We start from the raw sequence: 19,440 nt of genomic DNA, 5'->3' as shown, positions 1-19,440 counted from the left end.
CACATTGTGTATCATCATGCCCTGAGCTCATGAAGTGGCAAATTTAAAGAGGGGAGTCATATATACTGTGTGTGTGTGTGTAAGCTCATTGCTAGCATGCAAAAGAGAGAGAGAGAGAGAGAAGAAGAAGCAGCAGCAGCAGCAGCAGCAGCAGCATCCAGTTTGGAGACCAGAACTACATAAAATACACGTGCATCTGGTAAAATAGAAAAAAAAATAAGTAGGTGGACTAGAAAGACTTATTTTTAAAAGTACTACTATTACCACTTCTCTACAGCAGTAGCAAGTCACAGTGAATTTTGTTGAGGGTGCTAAAAAGTCCATAGAATGGGAAGGAAATCAGCTTGTTTTGGGAGTATCATTTATTCACAAAACAAAAGATAAATATTTCTATAAATATTGTGTAACATATACTTAGGGCTCAACCAAAAAGGGGGAAGGGTGGGATTTAAAGAAAATGTCCTCATGCGAAAGCAAACGCAAACTTAAACCACTGTTCTTTGTGTATATTTGCATTTGTGAAAAAGCACAAAGCTGTTCAATTATCCCATTGGGATGCAAGTATGTTCATATCTTCGATCTATTAGGAATCCAGATATCAGCAGATAAAATTTCTCTGCAATGAGCAAAGCAGATAACACATTTTCACTTTCTGAGGGCCCTTCCACACAGCCATATAACCCAGAATACAAAGGCAGATAATCCACAATATCTGCTTTGAACTGTGTTATCTGAGTTCACGCTGCCATAAAATCCAGTTCAGTGTGGATTTTATACAGCTGTGTGGCGAGGCCGCAGTTAAATAGTAACATGATATCCTCAAACCCCTCCCACTATGATATACTAGCCAAAATTCTAGTTACGTAATGTTTGAGAAGAGATCAACAAGAACAACAGTTCAAATTCAATTCCCAATCTGCTCCAGGTTACTATCCCAGCAGACTCAGATATGGCCAAGGACAGGGAACATGTTGTTGAATTCCTTGACAGGATGTTGGTGGATGGTTCCAAGCTATCCCCAGAAGAGAAACTTTGTTCTTACAAGGGAATTTTGTTTCCTATTACTATTTGCCACCCAGAAACTTTACAAGCTCTTGAAAACTTTGAAGCCAGGAAAGATGACGTGATCATGACAGGATATCCTAAATGTGGTGAGTATCCCTTTTGGTGATCCTAAGAATAAATACTGCATGAAATATGTGTAGACGTAAAGCCAAGAATTTCTAGAACTAGAGAAATGTGCATATTTGCACATATAGCTTTTCTGCATACAAGGAGCAACAGAAATGAAGGAAGATACTTGGATGTCTTCCCAGGGATGTTTCTTCCTCTCTTGACTTGCTGCTCCCTTGAATACTGAATGATCCTCTCTCAAGGCTTCACCCTTGCTATTTTTCACCCTTCCTGTTCCAGAGTTTTATCTTAAGCATGTATTATAGACAAAGGAGACTGTCTCTTATTCTTCAGATGTGACACCCAGTGTGGCATAGTGCTGCTGAGTGCTGGATTAGGACACTGGAGACCATGGGTGTTTTTTTACATTGTAAAATTAACACAAGTTAACACCATTTTAACTGCCATAGCTCAATGCTATGGAAGCATGGAAGTTGTAGTTTTACAAAGTATTTAGTCTTCTCTGCCAAATAATGTTGGTGTTAACAAACTACAACTCCCAGGATGCAATAGCTTTGAATCATTACAATAAATGGGGTTTCAAACTACATAAATGCTAAAGTGTAGATGCACCTTGGGGCTCAAATATGCACTTGGCTACAGAAACCCAATATAGACCTTATCACATTGAGCTAAAATCAGTGACATGCACCAATTTTAGCCCAGGTCACCTGCATAGCTGGCCAGCTCCCATCACATTATGTAGTGCCAGCTCCATGGGTGAAGCAGGGTGGAACCAATACATGCTGCCAGCAGAGCAACACGGAAGAGCTCCCTTGTTGCCATACAGTCTATGGGGGAAGCTACATGCACCACACATGTTCAAGCTTCCCCCCATGTGATCACCCTCCCTTGGATCTGGGCACTATAGGGCATGGGTGTTGGATTCCCCATGCCCCATGGCAAAGCAGAGTGCTGCTGGCCACTGGAGGTATGATGAGGTGGAAAGTGACTTTGGACAAGTTGCACTTTCTCAGCCTCGGGACCCATCTACACTCCTATATAAAATTCAGATTATCTAATTTAAACTAGATTATGTGGCAGTGTAGACTCATATAATCCTGTTCAAAGCAGATAATTTGGATTATATGGCAGTGTAGATCCGCTTCTGAAAATGCAAGGACAAACCTCCTCCAAAGAGCACTGGTCAAGATTACCTTATGACAGGTTCACCATAAATTGTAGTTACACTTTAAATGTACCTGTTCTGACTTCTACACAGTTCAAATGACCTTGTGTCTGACACCTTGGAAAGCAATAGTTTCTTCCATGAGCGAGTATATCTATATCTATATAGACTCAATGTCTACCTAACAGCTGATTTCCTGCATCAATGGGGAAGTATGTGACCATTGATTGAGGCCTCTTCTAATTGTATAATTGTATAATTTGCCTTGGTCAGTGGTTTTCAAACTGTGGGTCCCTAGATGTTTTGGTCTTCAACTCCCAGAAATCCTAACAGCTGGTAAACTGGCTGGGATTTCTGGGAATTGTAGGCCAAAACACCTGGGGACCCACAGGTTAAAAACCACTGGCAGACCCACTGTGTTTTAATCTTTGTTCTGTGCCTTTTAATATGTATTGTATAGAACTATGTTTTAATATGTGTATTTTATAGAATGTTTACAATCATTATGTATTTTAACTATGTTTTAACCAAGTTACAAGGAGAGATGGGTAAGAAATAAAAATATCATCATCATCATCATCATCATCACCACCACCACCACCACCACCACCACCCATAAAATCTCCTGTATACTCTTTCCACTGAAGCTGGAAGAACAATGTTGCCAAATGTGTCAACCTCAAGTCATGTATAACATACATCTCTCATATTTTTCAGGTAGTCACTGGCTTGAACAAATGCTAAATAACATGAATGTTATAGCTGCAAAATATACAGAAGAGGAAAAGAAAAAGAAAGCAGAACTTGAGAAGGAACTGGAAATTACTCCACGCTTAGAATTTGGTGATCCGAGCAAATTCAAGGTTAGAATGGTCCCCAGATATATGTTATTAATTAATCTGCAGATACAAAGATCCAAGCAAGAGAGATTAGATAGATAGATAGATAGATAGATAGATAGATAGATAGAGGATAAAAATATCGAGATATACAGAGGCAGAAAGCGCCAACCTGGATTTTATCAGGAAAAGATTGAAAATCTTTATAGAAAACCAGCAATTTTATATGAAAAATTATTTATCCAGTAAGAGCATGCACATACACACACACACTTCCAAATAATTCAATGTAATTAATTTCTTTCTGTGAAAAAATCAAATCAATAGAGAATTAATAGAGAATGGACTCCCGTATATATTTTTTTCAAATGTTATTCTGTTCTAAACATGCTGCTTAGTTCAATCGTGTATCTGAGATTTTGAAGGGCAGAGAGGTTGGGGAAGGAAAGTGCTTCATGAAGTTTTGGGGTAAAGCCACATACTGTGCCATCAGCTTTGACTGTTTACAGACAATGTATCTGGATTCCAAAGATCATTATTAAATTGTAGATGGCATGTGCAAAAGTCAGTTAAAGCCACTAGATGGTGATGTTGCATGTAGTTTAGCTGTTTTTCTTTAGCTTTGCTATTCAATCTCAACTGCCAACATGGTTAAAAACACAGTAAAAGCTACATCAGAACAAGCCAAAAGATCTGAGTCCAACATTCTGTTCCAACAGCCATTAAATAATGCTAAAGGAAAGTACACAACCAAAACATGAGGGAAAGAAATCCTTCCACACATGTGTCTCGACAACTGTTACTGATAGATCTTGGAAGTAGGATAAAGCTGGCATGATCAATAGCTATGGATAGTTGCAGCTGTTTTGCAATAGTGATTATAATTATATTATTCATTTTAAGAAATGACCTAATTTGTAAAAATGAATGACTTCATGAACAGAGAAATTCTCACATTCTCTTGAAGAAGATTTGAAGATTTGTAATTTCACCAAAGAGGGTAGTTTATTTATTTATTTATTTATTTATTGTTTTTATTTTTGTTGCGTCAGGAGCGAGTTGAGAAACTGCAAGTCGCTTCTGGTGTGAGAGAATTGGTCATCTGCAAGGACGTTGCCCAGGGGATGCCCAGATGATTTGATGTTTTTATCATCCTTGTGGGAGGCTTCTCTCATGTCCCCACACGAGGAGCTGGAGCTGATAGAGGGAGCTCATCCGCCTCTCCCCAAATTTGAACCTGCGACCTGTCAGTCTTCAGTACTGCTGGCACAGGGGCTTAACCCACTGCGCCACCGAGGGCTCCATAGTGGGTAGTTAATATACAGTTAGTGATATACATTTGTGGGTTTAACTTTTGTGGTTTTGACTCTGTGGATTTGATTAATGTATTGTCTGTAGGAATCTCTAGGTTCTCCAAGGTGATTATATGGTTAGCTTCCTTTCAGCAGATCCTAGAGATTACTAGAGAGGACACATCTCTAGAAGTCTCTAGGCCACCCAGGGTGTTTTAAAAGGCAATGTTTGATTAAAGTTCAGAGTAGAGTTGCCCCCCTGGAGAACCAAAAAATTCCTAGAGTGGCATTCTGCTGCATAAAGATAATATTATTATTTCTTCAGTTCTAAGATACACTTATTTCAGATATAAACATATCTAAAAATGGCCAATCTAGCCCCAGTCACCTGCAAAGCTGGCCAGCTCCATTCACATGACATCATGCTGGCTTTGTGGGTGCAGAGGGGCAGAATTGGCATGCTGAGCTGCCCAGGAAACATGGGAGGCTTTCAGTGTTGCCAAATCTAAGGGGGGAAGCCACATGTACCACACACACTCTATGTTTCCCCCCAGGTAATTGCCCTCCTGGTGGGTGAGGGGAGGTGAGGCGAGGAGTGGCGTGGGTTGCCAGATTCCCAGTGCCTTATGGTGAAGAGGAGAGCTACCACCAGCCGCCACCGGATGCATGAAGAGGTTCTTAGAATCACAGATGTAACATGTATTTTTGTTGGTGGTGGTGGTACTGAAATTAGGGTGCATCTTACAATCAGTAGTGTCTTACAATTGAAGAAATGTGGTAGTGCTTCTTGATTCAGATTTACCCCCACTTTGGTCCTCTTCCCCTAACTTACAAAAAAGTGCTTACTACACATCAACTTCTTCTTCTGTGCATAGCTCTATTGTCAGATAGACAATTATTAGCTATTTTTCTATTTACCAGTTTCTTGATCAAGTACTGGAATTGTGATGGGCAGATATTATTTTACTTTATTTACTTAGATGATCCCTCATTGTCCAAGGACGATGGTCCTCCAAGTGTAGTGTCTTGGTGGTGGGTCCATAGGTGGCTGTGGAGAAGACCTATTCTTGATCTGCATGTTCATCCACAGTGAGGACATTGGTTTCCAGGTGGAAGGTGGTCCTGGTCAGGGTTGGATAGATGTGCCTTCCTCTTGGCATGTTTCTCCCTTTCACTCTCCATTCATGCCTCTTCTAATTCCACAGCACAGCTGATCACAGCACAGCTGATGACCTGTAGTTAGAGCACTCAAGGACCAGGGATTCCCAGTTCTCAGAGTCTATGCCACAGTTTTTAAGACTGGATTTAAACTCTTCTTCAAATCTCTTTTCCTGGCCACTCATATTATATTTCCCATTCTTGAATTGGGAGTATAATAACTGCTTTAGGAGGTGGTGATCAGGCATTCAGACAACGTGGCCGGTCCAGCAGAGTTGATGGTGTAGCAGCATCACTTCAATGCTGGTGGTCTTTCATCATAGAATCATAGAATCAAAGAGTTGGAAGAGACCTCATGGGCCATCCAGTCCAACCCCCTGCCAAGAAGCAGGAATATTGCATTCAAATCACCCCTGACAGATGGCCATCCAGCCTCTGCTTAAAAGCTTCCAAAGAAGGAGCCTCCACCACACTCCGGGGCAGAGAGTTCCACTGCTGAACGGCTCTCACAGTCAGGAAGTTCTTCCTAATGTTCAGATGGAATCTCCTCTCTTGTAGTTTGAAGCCATTGTTCCGCGTCCTAGTCTCCAAGGAAGCAGAAAACAAGCTTGCTCCCTCCTCCCTGTGGCTTCCTCTCACATATTTATACATGGCTATCATATCTCCTCTCAGCCTTCTCTTCTTCAGGCTAAACATGCCCAGTTCCCTAAGCCGCTCCTCATAGGGCTTGTTCTCCAGACCCTTGATCATTTTAGTCGCCCTCCTCTGGACACATTCCAGCTTGTCAATATCTCTCTTGAATTGTGGTGCCCAGAATTGGACACAATATTCCAGATGTGGTCTAACTAAAGCAGAATAGAGGGGTAGCATTACTTCCTTAGATCTAGACACTATGCTCCTATTGATGCAGGCCAAAATCCCATTGGCTTTTTTTGCTGCCACATCACATTGTTGGCTCATGTTTAACTTGTTGTCCACGAGGACTCCAAGATCTTTTTCACACGTACTGCTCTCGAGCCAGGCGTCCCCCATTCTGTATCTTTGCATTTCATTTTTTCTGCCAAAGTGGAGTATCTTGCATTTGTCACTGTTGAACTTCATTTTGTTAGTTTTGGCCCATCTCTCTAATCTGTCAAGATCGTTTTGAATTCTGCTCCTGTCCTCTGGAGTATTGGCAATCCCTCCCAATTTGGTGTCGTCTGCAAACTTGATGATCATGCCTTCTAGCCCTTCATCTAAGTCATTAATAAAGATGTTGAACAGGACCGGGCCCAGGACGGAACCCTGCGGCACTCCACTTGTCACTTCTTTCCAAGATGAGGAGGAAGCATTAGTGAGCACTCTCTGTGTTCGTCCACTTAACCAATTACAGATCCACCTCACCGTAGTTTTGCCTAGCCCACATTGGACTAGTTTCCTTGCCAGAAGGTCATGGGGGACCTTGTCGAAGGCCTTACTGAAATCCAGGTACGCCACATCCACGGCATTCCCCGCATCTACCCAGCTTGTAACTCTATCGAAGAAAGAGATCAGATTAGTCTGGCATGACTTGTTTTTGATAAATCCATGTTGACTATTAGCGATGACTGCATTTGTTTCTAAGTGTTTGCAGACCGCTTCCTTAACAATCTTTTCCAAAATCTTGCCCGGTATCGACGTGAGGCTGACCGGACGGTAGTTGTTTGGGTCATCCTTTTTTCCCTTCTTGAAGATTGGGACCACATTGGCCCTCCTCCAATCTGCTGGAACTTCTCCCGTTCTCCAAGAACTCTCAAAGATGGTTGCCAATGGTTCCGAAATGACTTCCGCTAGTTCCTTCAATACTCTGGGGTGTAGTTGATCTGGCCCTGGGGACTTGAACACATTAAGAGCGGCCAGGTATTCCTGGACGACTTCTTTCCCAATTTGGGGTTGTATGTCCTCCAATCCCTCATCCACTCCATCTTGCTGAGGTTGAAGACTCTCTTTTTGTGAGAAGACCGAGGCAAAGAAGGCATTAAGTAGTTCTGCCTTTTCCCTATCCCCTGTCAGCATTGCTTCTTCCAGCATGCTGACGTTTGTCCACCTGTCTTCCCAAGAGATTTGCATGATTTTTCAGAGGCAACGCTGATGGAATTGTTCCAGAAATTGAGTGTGACATCTGTAGGCAGTCCATGTTTTGCAGGCGTATAGAAGGGTTGGGAGGACAATAGTTTTATAAAAAAGCACCCTGGTATCTCTATAGATGTCCTGATCCTCAAACACTTTCTGCTTCATTTGGAAAAATGCTGCATTCACAGAGCTCAGGTGGTGTTGTATTTCAGTGTCAATGTTGACTTTTGTGGAGAGGTGGCTGCCAAGGTAGTGGAAATGGTAAACATTTTCTAATGATACACCATTAAGCTGTATTTCTGGCATTGGAGAGGAATTGGTTGGTGACTACTGGAAGAGAACTTTGGTTTTCTCAGTGTTCAATGAGAAGCTGAGTTTCTTGTGTGCTTCTATAAATGTGTTTAGAGTGGTTTGTAGGTCTTCTTCTGAATAGGCACAGACTATGGGCACAGACTCCAGCATACTGGAGTTCTATAAAAGATGTTATTAAATATGGCAGCAGATATTCCCATGCTGTGAAAAGCTTCCCTTGTTACCAATGAATGTATTAAGTTGCTATTATTCCTCAAAAGAGAGTAAGTCATCAACTGGGCTGGTCATCTTATAACATAGCTTTTTAAAAAACAAAACAGTTAAATTGAATTAGTTTATCCATAGCCCAGTAGGTAATTGCACTTAATATAGGATGGTAAGATGGTTTTCTAATTTTCTGCATAGAGATAGTAGGTGTGCATGTGTCAGTGTACGTATATGGTGTCCTTTAACTGAAATCCAACTCCAAATTGGGAAACAAGTCGTACAGGAATACCTGGCCGCTCTAAATGAGTCCAAGTCCCCAGGGCCAGATCAACTACACCCAAGAGTATTGAAGGAACTAGCGGAAGTCATTTCGGAACCATTGGCAACCATCTTTGAGAGTTCTTGGAGAACAGGAGAAGTTCCAGCAGATTGGAGGAGGGCCAATGTGGTCCCAATCTTCAAGAAGGGAAAAAAGGATGACCCGGTCAGCCTCACGTCAATACCAGGCAAGATTCTGGAAAAGATTGTCAAGGAAGTAGTCTGCAAACACTTAGAAACAAATGCGGTCATTGCTAATAGTCAACATGGATTTATCAAAAACAAGTCATGCCAGACTAATCTGATCTCTTTTTTCGATAGAGTTACAAGCTGGGTAGATGCGGGAAATACCGTGGATGTAGCATACCTGGATTTCAGTAAGGCCTTCGACAAGGTCCCCCATGACCTTCTGGCAAGGAAACTTGTCCAATGTGGGCTAGGCAAAACTACGGTGAGGTGGATCTGTAATTGGTTAAATGGATGAACCCAGAGGGTGCTCACCAATGCTTCCTCTTCATCCTGGAAAGAAGTGACGAGCGGAGTGCCGCAGGGTTCCGTCCTGGCCCCGGTCCTGTTCAACATCTTTATTAATGACTTAGATGAAGGGTTAGAAGGCAGGATCATCAAGTTTGCAGACGACACCAAATTGGGAGGGATAGCCAATACTCCAGAGGACAGGAGCAGGATTCAAAACGATCTTAACAGATTAGAGAGATGGGCCAAAACTAACAAAATGAAGTTCAACAGTGACAAATGCAAGATACTCCACTTTGGCAGGAAAAACGAAATGCAAAGATACAGAATGGGGGATGCCTGGCTCGAGAGCAGTACGTGTGAAAAAGATCTTGGAGTCCTCGTGGACAACAAGTTAAACATGAGCCAACAATGTGATATGGCGGCAAAAAAAGCCAATGGGATTTTGGCCTGCATCAATAGGAGCATAGTGTCTAGATCTAGGGAAGTAATGCTATCTCTCTATTCTGTTTTGGTTAGACCACATCTGGAATATTGTGTCCAGTTCTGGGCACCACAATTCAAGAGAGATATTGACAAGCTGGAATGTGTCCAGAGGAGGGCGACTAAAATGATAAAAGGTCTGGAGAACAAGCCCTATGAGGAGCGGCTTAAGGAGCTGGGCATGTTTAGCCTGAAGAAGAGAAGGCTGAGAGGGATATGATAGCCATGTATAAATATGTGAGAGGAAGCCACAGGGAGGAGGGAGCAAGCTTGTTTTCTGCTTCCCTGGAGACTAGGACGCGGAACAATGGCTTCAAACTACAAGAGAGGAGATTCCATCTGAACATGAGGAAGAACTTCCTGACTGTGAGAGCCGTTCAGCAGTGGAACTCTCTGCCCCGGAGTGTGGTGGAGGCTCCACACATTTAAACAGAGGCTGGATGGCCATCTGTCAGGGGTGATTTGAATGCAATATTCCTGCTTCTTGGCAGGGGGTTGGACTGGATGGCCCATGAGGTCTCTTCCAACTCTTTGATTCTATGATTCTATGATTCTATGAAGTTAATAATTCAATTAATTAACTGAAGTTAATAATTCAATTAATATATAAAGAAGTTTCACATTTCTGCAGACCATCTGCGAAAATACTTCAGTTTCATGTGGTTTTAATATAAAGACATTCAAATGGTAAATGTGTATTAACCTGTGTGAAGTCTCGGCCTGTTTATTTTCCAGTTGGAGTGTTCCATTTTGCCAAGTTTAGGGGAGAGCTTAGGTTCCCCCTAGAGGCCGAGTTCGGTTGGTGCAGCCCATTCTGACTCAGAGCCAGAATGGGCTGGTTATAGAACTTCGTTGCCCATTCTTTGTTGGTCTTAGCTTGTTGACAGTTGCCAGATAGTGTCTGGTCTAGCCTAGCAATTTGAACAGGCCATCCTAATCACGTATTTGCCATAGAATAGATAGTATTTGCCCTAAAGTTTATAATATACGTTCCATAGATAGTTGTATTTGCCACGTTTCATAGATAATATGTATTTGCCTTATAGATAGTTCATAGATAATATATGTAATAAAGGATAGATAATATTTGTCATAGATAGATAGTTACATCATCCCCCATAGGGTATAGTTATATTTACCTCATAGAAATAGTAATTTGTTACCTCAGAGTTATATTATCATAATCAATTCTCACCTTTGTTCATTGTTGTAATTCACCTTGATTATTTAGTAAACAATTGTTAAACTTAATCTTGTTTATAGAGTTTTATTTTGGGGGAATTATAGTAATTAGGGCATACCAATGGTCACTGGGAAAATAGCCAGGCACATTTAGTTTTCTCCTTAATCTTCCCGGTGTGCCATCATAACCTGAATTTTTAAACTTTTTTTTAATCTTTTTAAAGAGAATGGAAAATCTGCCTTCAAGAAGGGTTATAATCACTCACCTTGATCCCAATATACTGCCCAAATCTGCTTTCAAAAATAAAGCCAAGGTGAGTGCATTTGTTTTATCTATTTCTTATGATATGGACATGTCTTGCTTTAATTTAGAATGCTGGTCTGTGTAATTTGTATTACAAATTTTTAAAAATAAATAATTAACATGACAAAATGTTGCTGTTTTAGCAGTATATTTATAATTTGTATATATTAATGTATTTTCATATAAATGTATATATTGCAGGTTGAGTGTCCCTTATCTGAAATGCTAGGCACCAAAAGAGTTTTAGATTTTGTGTTTATTTAAAAACATGAAATAGTTTTATTTGAAAATTGACATAATGAGATCACTTGGAGATGGAACCCAAATATAAACACACAATTCATCTATACCCTCCACATTTAACTTGAAAGGTCATTTTAAGCAGAATATTTGTAATACTGTTGTGTTTGCATGAACCAAAATTTGTGTATACTGAACCAACAGAAAGCAAAGGTATCTTGATCTCAGCCATGCATATGGATTATTTTGATTTTGGAATATTCGAATTTCAGAATTCCAGATAGCAGATGCTCAGACTGTTGCTTACTTTAATGCATATGGTCACCTCATATGTACTGTGTGCTGATATCTCTCCCTTTCCTATCTAGCTATCTGCCTCTCTGTTGTGTTGAACTCTAAATGTACAATATTATTGTATGATTTCTTTGCATGATTTTTTTTTTAGATACTGGTTCTGATTCGAAATCCAAAGGACACATTGGTGTCCTTTTTTCATTTTAACAACAAGATGCCCATCTTTCCTACAAAAACATGGGATGAATTTTTCACTGATTTTATGAATGGGAAAGGTATCATTTATATATTTCATATTTTCTTATAAGTATTGTTAAATCAGCTCAGTCTTTTAATTAGACACTTAAGCCATTTATCTCTTTTCACAAATGCTGGCAGCTTTCTACCATCATGAAGGTTAAGAGAAGGCAGCCGTCCTGCATCCTGGCCTTGGTAGCATGGTGTGGCTGTTGGAATACCCACCTTTGTTCCTCCTAGGAATTGGCTTTGAATTTCTGCACTGCTTTTTTGTGTGTTAGGAGCGACTTGAGAAACTGCAAGTTGCTTCTGGTGTGAGAGAATTGGCCATCTACAAGAACATTGCCCAGGGGACGACCAGATGTTTTGATGTTTTACCATCCTTGTGATAGGCTTCTCTCATGTCCACGCATGGGAAGCTGGAGCTGACATAAGAAAACCTGAATCCCGGTGCAGAATTAAAGCTTTCCCCTGTGTTTTTTTAATCCATGGTGTAGATGGGTTAAGCATCTCTCCCCGGGTTAAACCAGATCAGCCTGCATGCATTTTATAGCCATTCGCAGGCTGAACCACACTTACACCAAACTAAATGCCAGGTTTTAGAGTGATGGTATCATACTGTTCAAGTGAGTTTTTTTCTTCTTTAGTGAGCTGGGGATCCTACTTTGAATTTGTCAAAGAATGGGACAAGTATATTGATGATGAAAACATCACATCCGTAATTTATGAAGAGCTAAAAGAGGTAAGGGTAGCATTGATTCCAAGGTATGATTGTCTAATGAGATTTCTTTCTGAACTACCACAGAAATAATAAATGTACAAAGTTGTTTTAAAAAACTCAATTTTATATATAAAGAATAGTAAAGGTAAAGGTTTCCTCTGACATTACGTCTAGTCGTGTCCAACTCTGGGGGGTGGTGCTCATCTCCATTTCTAAACCAAAGAACCAGCATTGTCCATAGAAACCTCCAAGGTCATGTGGCCAGAATGACTGCATGGAGTGCCATTACTTTCCCATAGAAGCGGTTCCTATTGATCTAATTACATTTTCATTTTTTGAACTGCTAGGCTGGCCAAGTCTTAGGCTAACAGCAGGAGCTCACCCCACTCCCCAGATTCTAACTGCCAACCCTTTGGTTAGCAAGTTCAGCAGCTCAGTGGTTGAAACCGTTGTGCCACCAGGTGGCCCTAAATAATACAAACCCATAATTCCGTGCCTATCTCTTTGCATAAGGGGCAAAGATGAAAAAGGTTCAGAATTTGGATGTACAAAAAAAATGACACAAAGAATTGTATTTGTTAAATACTGTATTTCTTCAATTCTAAAACACACTCTCCCCCCACCCCCACCCCCATATAAGGATCTCTAAAAATGAAGTGTGACTTAGAATCACAGGTGCACTGTATGTATTTTTGTTGTTGGTGGTGCCACTGAAATTTGGATGCATCTTACAATCAATGGTGTCTTACAATTGAATAAATATGATACTATTCTTAATTGTCTTATTCTAGACAAATATTTGATTTTTAAACATAACACAGCTCAACTGTTGAGTAAATTTGTGACTTGCTCTGGCAGTGGGATCAAACATGGGGTATTTTGAAATATGGCATGGCCAAGACTGGGAAATTATAAGAATAATTCATTTGCATCTACTGATGGTCTTTTAGAGGCCCTGGACCCCAGGAAACAATTTTAAGGCTTCAAAAAGTGAAAACAAATGGTACAAACCATCATTTATAGTGCCCCCAACACTCAATAGCAAAATTATGAAAATCCTATTTAATAGTAGTTGCGCTCAGAAGGGAAAGGCAGGTGGGTGGGTTTTCTCCTGAGCAGAGGCGGCCCTAGGTAATTTTCAACGGTAAGCAAACAGTATTTTGACGCCCCCCCCCCCAACCAATCATTGATATATATTTTCTGTTTGTCGTGGGAGTTCTGTGTGCCATATTTGGTTCAATTCCATCATTGGTGGAGTTCAGAATGTTCTTTGATTGTAGGTGAACTATACATCCCAGTAACTACACTTGCTGCACTTACTCCCTTGCCTGGCCTGCTTTGGGTCCGGAGGCGTGCCTGAAGATCCCGGCGTGTGCACCAAAAGTCACCTCCTGACTTTCTCCTCAGCCATTGGGACCAAGAGAGAGAGAGAGAGAGAGAGAGAGAGAGGTGGAGATGCCCAACTTTCCTGTAGGTAGGCACAAAACCAAAGGAGGGAGCGGAGGTGGGAGATACCTCCAGCCGGAGGAGCTCTCTCTCTCTCTCTCCCGGTCCCAATGGCTGAAGAGAAAGTCAGGATAAGAGGTGACTTTTGGTGCGCCCGCTGGGGTCTTCAGACACGCCTCCGGACCCAAAGTGGGCCAGGTGCGGTGGCTCCGCCCCTTGGCGCACCCACAGATTGGGGAGAGGAGAGGAGGCGGGTGGAGCGCCAGGGGATTGCGCCAGGGAAAGGGAGACGGTCATGGGAAAGGGTTCGAACGCAGAGAACGATTGAGCGCCGGCTCTGCTCGCGCACCCGGTGGCCAGGTGGAGCAGGAATGAGAGGGGCTAGGCGAGGCTCAAGAGGATCGCCCGGCAGCGAGACAAGAAAGCCGAGGCTCCCCCCCCCCGGACTGCTAGGGCTGTTGTGAGCTGAGGGGGCACTCCTCAAGTGGTGGTCGAGGGACATTTACAGAGGCGCCTCTGCGCCCCTGGCAAAAAAAAGTGTTCTGCGACTGCTTACTTCGCGTAATGGACGAGCCGCCCTTGCTCTTGAGATATGGAGGCTTGGTTTGCTGCATGGCCACCCTCCATAACTAGCTACAAGGGCGCAGGCACATGGGCAGGTGAAGCCTCACTCGCCTGCATGCCTGCACCCTTGCAATAATAGTCACACTCATGAACTAAGGGCATGACTATTTTGTAAAGAATAGGTATTTTATTGTTTTTGCCATCTCAAAAACATGAGTGTGACTGTTATGTGACGTCGACTAATATGTGACGAAATACGGTATCTTGGATACTCTAGTTGTGATTTTTCTGTCTTCATTTGCAGTGTACACTTTAACAGAAGTGTTTTGGGGTCATATACATGCACTTAATATGTGATTTATTAATTTCTCTTTTTACAAATAAAGAATCCAAACTTGGAAGTGAAAAGAATAGCTACATTTCTTGGGTTTTCCCTGTCTGAAAAAGAGATTCAAAGCATTGTAGAAAAGAGCAGCTTCAAAACTATGAAACAAAGTGGACAGGAAACCCTTGGAGCATTTGGAGATCTTCTTTTCCGCAAAGGTAATTTTTTAGAGTGCATGGGGTGGAAATGATGGCAGTAAAGTGGAAGTTACTGTTTTATTTCTCCACTTCTCAGACTGTTTTTGGTGTCTAAGATTGTCTAATGCTAGAGATGCTCAACAGCAAGGATTATATTTCATACACATCTGTTGTTTTATGACCCTCAGATTCTCTTCCTAGACCTTGAATTACTACTTAGAACAAACAAACATGGGAAAACTGCATTTGCATATAGTTAACAATTTGACTGTGAATAATGGCCATTTTATTTTTGTTTAAATCTGAATGGTTTGGGATCACTGTTTTAATTTTTCATAATTCCTTTCCAATATCCTTCATCAATAAGGCTTACTGAATCACCACTCACAGGTATCATAGGATGATACTCAACACTTACATAGGAGTATGGCAACCAGGAAGGATTTGACCAAGATATTGTCAAACCAAGAGTTAAACCTGTTTCTACTGTCCATCTTTCCTTTTCAGCAAGAAATAATCGGGATTACTTTAGAGTCAGAAATATTACAATAGCTTCCCAAACGTCTTTTGGAAATAGTTTCATAAACAAAGACTATAAAACAAAGTTTGTTTAATGATTATAAACATCATATCACTCTTTTCAAAATTATTTATTAATTTTATTAATGTTTATTTAAGGAAATAAACATACCATCATACAAACAAAAACATAATACAAACAAAAGAAAAAAGAAAAAATGCATCAAATATAAAAAAAACCCATTTTAATTAATATAAAACACTAGCCTACAACAACTAACAGAACTACTAAACCAAACAATACACAAAACATACATACAAAAGCAAAGCTAACAACCTTCCATTCTCTGTCTGATGTTTTAAAGTTCTGACTAGTCTACCTCCTTTAAGAAATATTATATAATCAAATTTCTATATATAGTAACATATTAGTAGCTCATAAATTCCACAATTAGTCCTCTTTGAGGTGTAAATATATCTTTATTATAATATAACTCATAACTGAAAAGGATTATACACAAAGCCATCACAAGGCACATCTCTAAATGTAGGCAAAAAATAAAACACTGATATTCGTACACAAATTCCCAAGTATATTCATGTTCAAGTAGCCAGATGAAACCATGTTTGCTATTACTTCAGTTAGAATCTGTAAAGCTTTTAAAAGCTTTTAAAATTATTTATTAATTTGTGGTAAATTTGTATGAGTTATTTTTGAATTATCACAATTACCTAGAATAGAACTTATTTGTTCCCATATCAATTCTATATGCAAAGGTATCTGGAAATGCAGACGTTTTGTTGTGAATAATTCATCTTTTTAATGGCAGCTCTCAATTTTAATGGTTGTGCATTCATAGCTGCTGTAAGTTGTACATGAACTATCTAGAGAGGAACTCTATTTTTAATATAGGTTTGGCACCTGGAGAGCTCCTGTAAACATTGGACAGTTGTGGAGGTGTTGAGAACTGCCATTAAAACTGAGGGACTTTCTGCACTGATCAACATGTGACATAAACTGGCATTAGAAATTCTGGTTTGTATCGCATTTAGAGATCACATGACTGGGTGGGAGGAGGAGACCCCACCTCATTGGCAGGGGTTGGCCATACACCCACCCGTGCAGATGAGCTTGTGGCATCAGTGGGCATGAGCAATGCCACTATACATTCCCCACCCTGTTTCTCACCCAAAATGGCAGAAACAGACTTCTTAGCAATGCACAAGGCTTAGCTCTGTGGCACTCAGAAATGACAGCACAGGGTTTGGTGAGGGAAAAGGTCTAAAGTTTCATGGTGTCATTTCTGAATGTCATGGAGCTAAGACAACCCTTATGCAGTGCCAAGGAGGCTGTTTGTGCCTTCTGGTCTGTGAAATGAGCTACAGGGAGGGGAAGGTGACACCTTCTTGGGCTGCCTGAGCCGAGGGAGCACAACATGACTGTGGGACCACCTCCTGGGATTGTGGGTGGTGATCCCAGGGGACAGTCCCCACAGTCCCCATACCTTGTAGGTATTTTTAACACAGAATAAACCTGGATTAACACATTTATACTGGGGTAAATCACATTAACCTGGTGCATCATTTGGATGCCCCAGGCTAATGTACCCTCTATACTGCATTATCAGTGTAGAAAGACCCACAGAGTGGATTCACTGTACTGCTATAATAGTGCTACCAACCATTTCTGCTTATTTGGTGAGCAAATTAAGAAAAAAAAGACTGCTCTCTGTTTCAAAAAGGAGGAGGAGTGCAGGAAGGACTAGAGAGGTTTCCTTTGGCCTACATAGTCCTCAATAAAACTGAAAAGGCAGAGACCTCAGTATTATAGTACTTTTTGATATATCTTACCACTCCTTATAACTGTTGTTTAAATGCTTACAGGATCTGTTGGTGACTGGAAAACTTTGTTCTCAGAATCCCAGAACCAAGAAATGGATAGAAAATTTGAAGAGCATTTAGCTGGTACTAAATTGGGAGCTCGGATAAAGTATGATATGTACTGCAAAACCTGAGGAGACAGCTTTCACCTCTGTTACACTGAAGACTTTCCTCTGTGCTGAATTGTTTCTTGAACTGTTTGTTATGTTGGCTTTTATGTACTTTCTTATTCAGGCTGTTGATACTGCTTCCCGAGTAATAATTCATGGCACACGAATACAATTATCTAAAGATACTTGAGAGCATGATCTGAATAAACCTATTAACAGACACTGCTTCATGATTTGGCGGAATAAGCCACCATAAAATGAGTTTTGATGCAATTAAGAGATAATGGAATAAAGCTAGTTTATAAATGGCATTTTATCCCAAATATATCACCATACATTATATAGGTTTGACTAAGGCAGTTCTGTGACATATTTGCTGTGATCCATATTTATATTCACTTAGTTGAATGTCCAGAAGTAAACTGTGGGCCAATTGGTTGATGTAATGCTGAACTCTTTGATAGTTTTCCTAAATTTCTTCTCAGAATCCAGGTCTCACATAATAAGCTGTGAGCCAGTAACTTTCATTTTTCTTGCCATAGGACTGGAAATGGATTATTAGGTTGGGAAAGTAGCTTTGGGGCAACTTTGCCACTTTCATTCTGTTGTGGTTCAGCCAGAGGTTGAAGATGAGGAGATTGTTCAGTCAAAGGTTGTCAGGAATGATGGGCTTTCCAGTGTGGGAAATGAGGGGATTTTTGATCATGATTCAGTCTGGGAGGATAGGTCTGTGTCTAGTCAGTTAGAAATGGCTTCAGGGCAGGGAGAAGATGGAGAGGCTTTGGCATCGAAAGACAGGAAAGACCTTTCCCCTAGTTGTTCCTTGGCAACAGAAAATAAGAAGCTGGAAGAGAAAGATCTTTTCCCCTGGGAAAAGATCTGAGATTACTAGGAGTCGATCTCTGGGAGGAGTGAGTCAGATTACGGAGGTAACAGAGACTCCGTGAGAAATCCTTGAAACAGACCAGATGTCAAAGACATGACTTCATGGCTTTTGGAACTTAAATTAAAGTGTTGTCTACTGAAAGGGTTAGAGCAGGCAACACTACATTACCGTGTACGCCTTGGGCTTGTTTCACATTCAAGTTATATTTATATTTTTAATGTACTAAACATACCAAGTTTGTATGAAAATGTGACTATTTCCTGTGCTGGTCAATGACCGAAATAAATGATTTGATTTGAAGTCTATATTTAAGATCTTTCAGAAAGTCTTGTGCTCATGTTCATGGATTCATGTCTTGAAAGACGTTCCTGTGTTCCTGGTTATGGGATTTATGCCTATGTTTTGATTCTTGGTTGTTTCATGTACCTTGTCACAGAACATGGCTGTATGGACTATTGCCTTTTAAAAGCCTTTTCCCCCTATTGCTTACTGGACATTGCTTTTTATATTGCCTTTTGCCTTTTGCCTTTTTTTAAATATTTGCTCTCTCTTCAATAAACTTTTTAGTTAGTACTACTGGACTCTTGTGTGGTGCTGGGTGCAAAGGCGAATCCAGGTCAGAGTGCAACACATTCTTCAATATGTTCCCTATCCTCGACATTTGTTTATCTTGTTTTGGGGAAAAAAATTACATTCCTCATGTTTTGTGGAGTGGGTGAAAATTTTGCATTTTTCAACCAGGAAGTTAAGTTAGTTTTCTTCCAAGGCAAAAAAGGACATATTGTAGACCATGAGAAGGCGGTAGATGGAAAATGCCCCATAGAAGCCCCAGGGAACATTTTTATTGGTGAATTTACAAACCAAACTTGAAGGTGCTCTGGGATCTTTAGACAGTGCCATAGTCCTTACAGGTTACACTGCCCAAACAGTGCTAAAAAGTATCTAGAGAATCTAGATACTTTTTAGCACCATCTAGAGAATTCGTAAGATAATGTGATCTAGAATGGTCTAAAATAATTACTCAATAGACACCAAAATTTGGTTTTGGGGTTTCATTT

The 19,440-nt window shown here is 40.7% G+C and overlaps 1 protein-coding gene across 1 annotated transcript; it reads left to right on the top strand.

Annotated features, from left to right (window-relative positions):
- Window positions 1–866: 866 nt before the first annotated feature.
- On the top strand, window positions 867–18,955 carry LOC132761139 (sulfotransferase 6B1-like). Its single transcript, XM_060753761.2, has 7 exons — window positions 867–1,151; window positions 3,020–3,165; window positions 10,883–10,972; window positions 11,648–11,771; window positions 12,381–12,475; window positions 14,851–15,007; window positions 17,390–18,955. The coding sequence occupies exons 1-7, from the start codon at window positions 950–952 to the stop codon at window positions 17,518–17,520; spliced, it is 945 nt and encodes a 314-aa protein (XP_060609744.2). The 5' UTR covers window positions 867–949; the 3' UTR covers window positions 17,521–18,955.
- Window positions 18,956–19,440: the final 485 nt, after the last annotated feature.

This window comes from Anolis sagrei, chromosome 1 (assembly GCF_037176765.1).
Source record: "Anolis sagrei isolate rAnoSag1 chromosome 1, rAnoSag1.mat, whole genome shotgun sequence".
In the NCBI taxonomy this organism is placed as follows: domain Eukaryota; kingdom Metazoa; phylum Chordata; class Lepidosauria; order Squamata; family Dactyloidae; genus Anolis; species Anolis sagrei.
Note: the sequence above shows the minus strand (reverse complement) of the source record. Positions and strands in the feature narration are given on the sequence as shown.

Bases quoted from the DNA above. Each gene is read 5' to 3' on its own strand.
- LOC132761139 (XM_060753761.2), top strand. From the start codon at position 950: ATGGCCAAGGACAGGGAACATGTTGTTGAATTCCTTGACAGGATGTTG. The intron at 10,973-11,647 runs GTGAGTGCATTT...TTTTTTTTTTAG, and splicing joins CTTTCAAAAATAAAGCCAAG to ATACTGGTTCTGATTCGAAA. The intron at 11,772-12,380 runs GTATCATTTATA...TTTCTTCTTTAG, and splicing joins TGATTTTATGAATGGGAAAG to TGAGCTGGGGATCCTACTTT.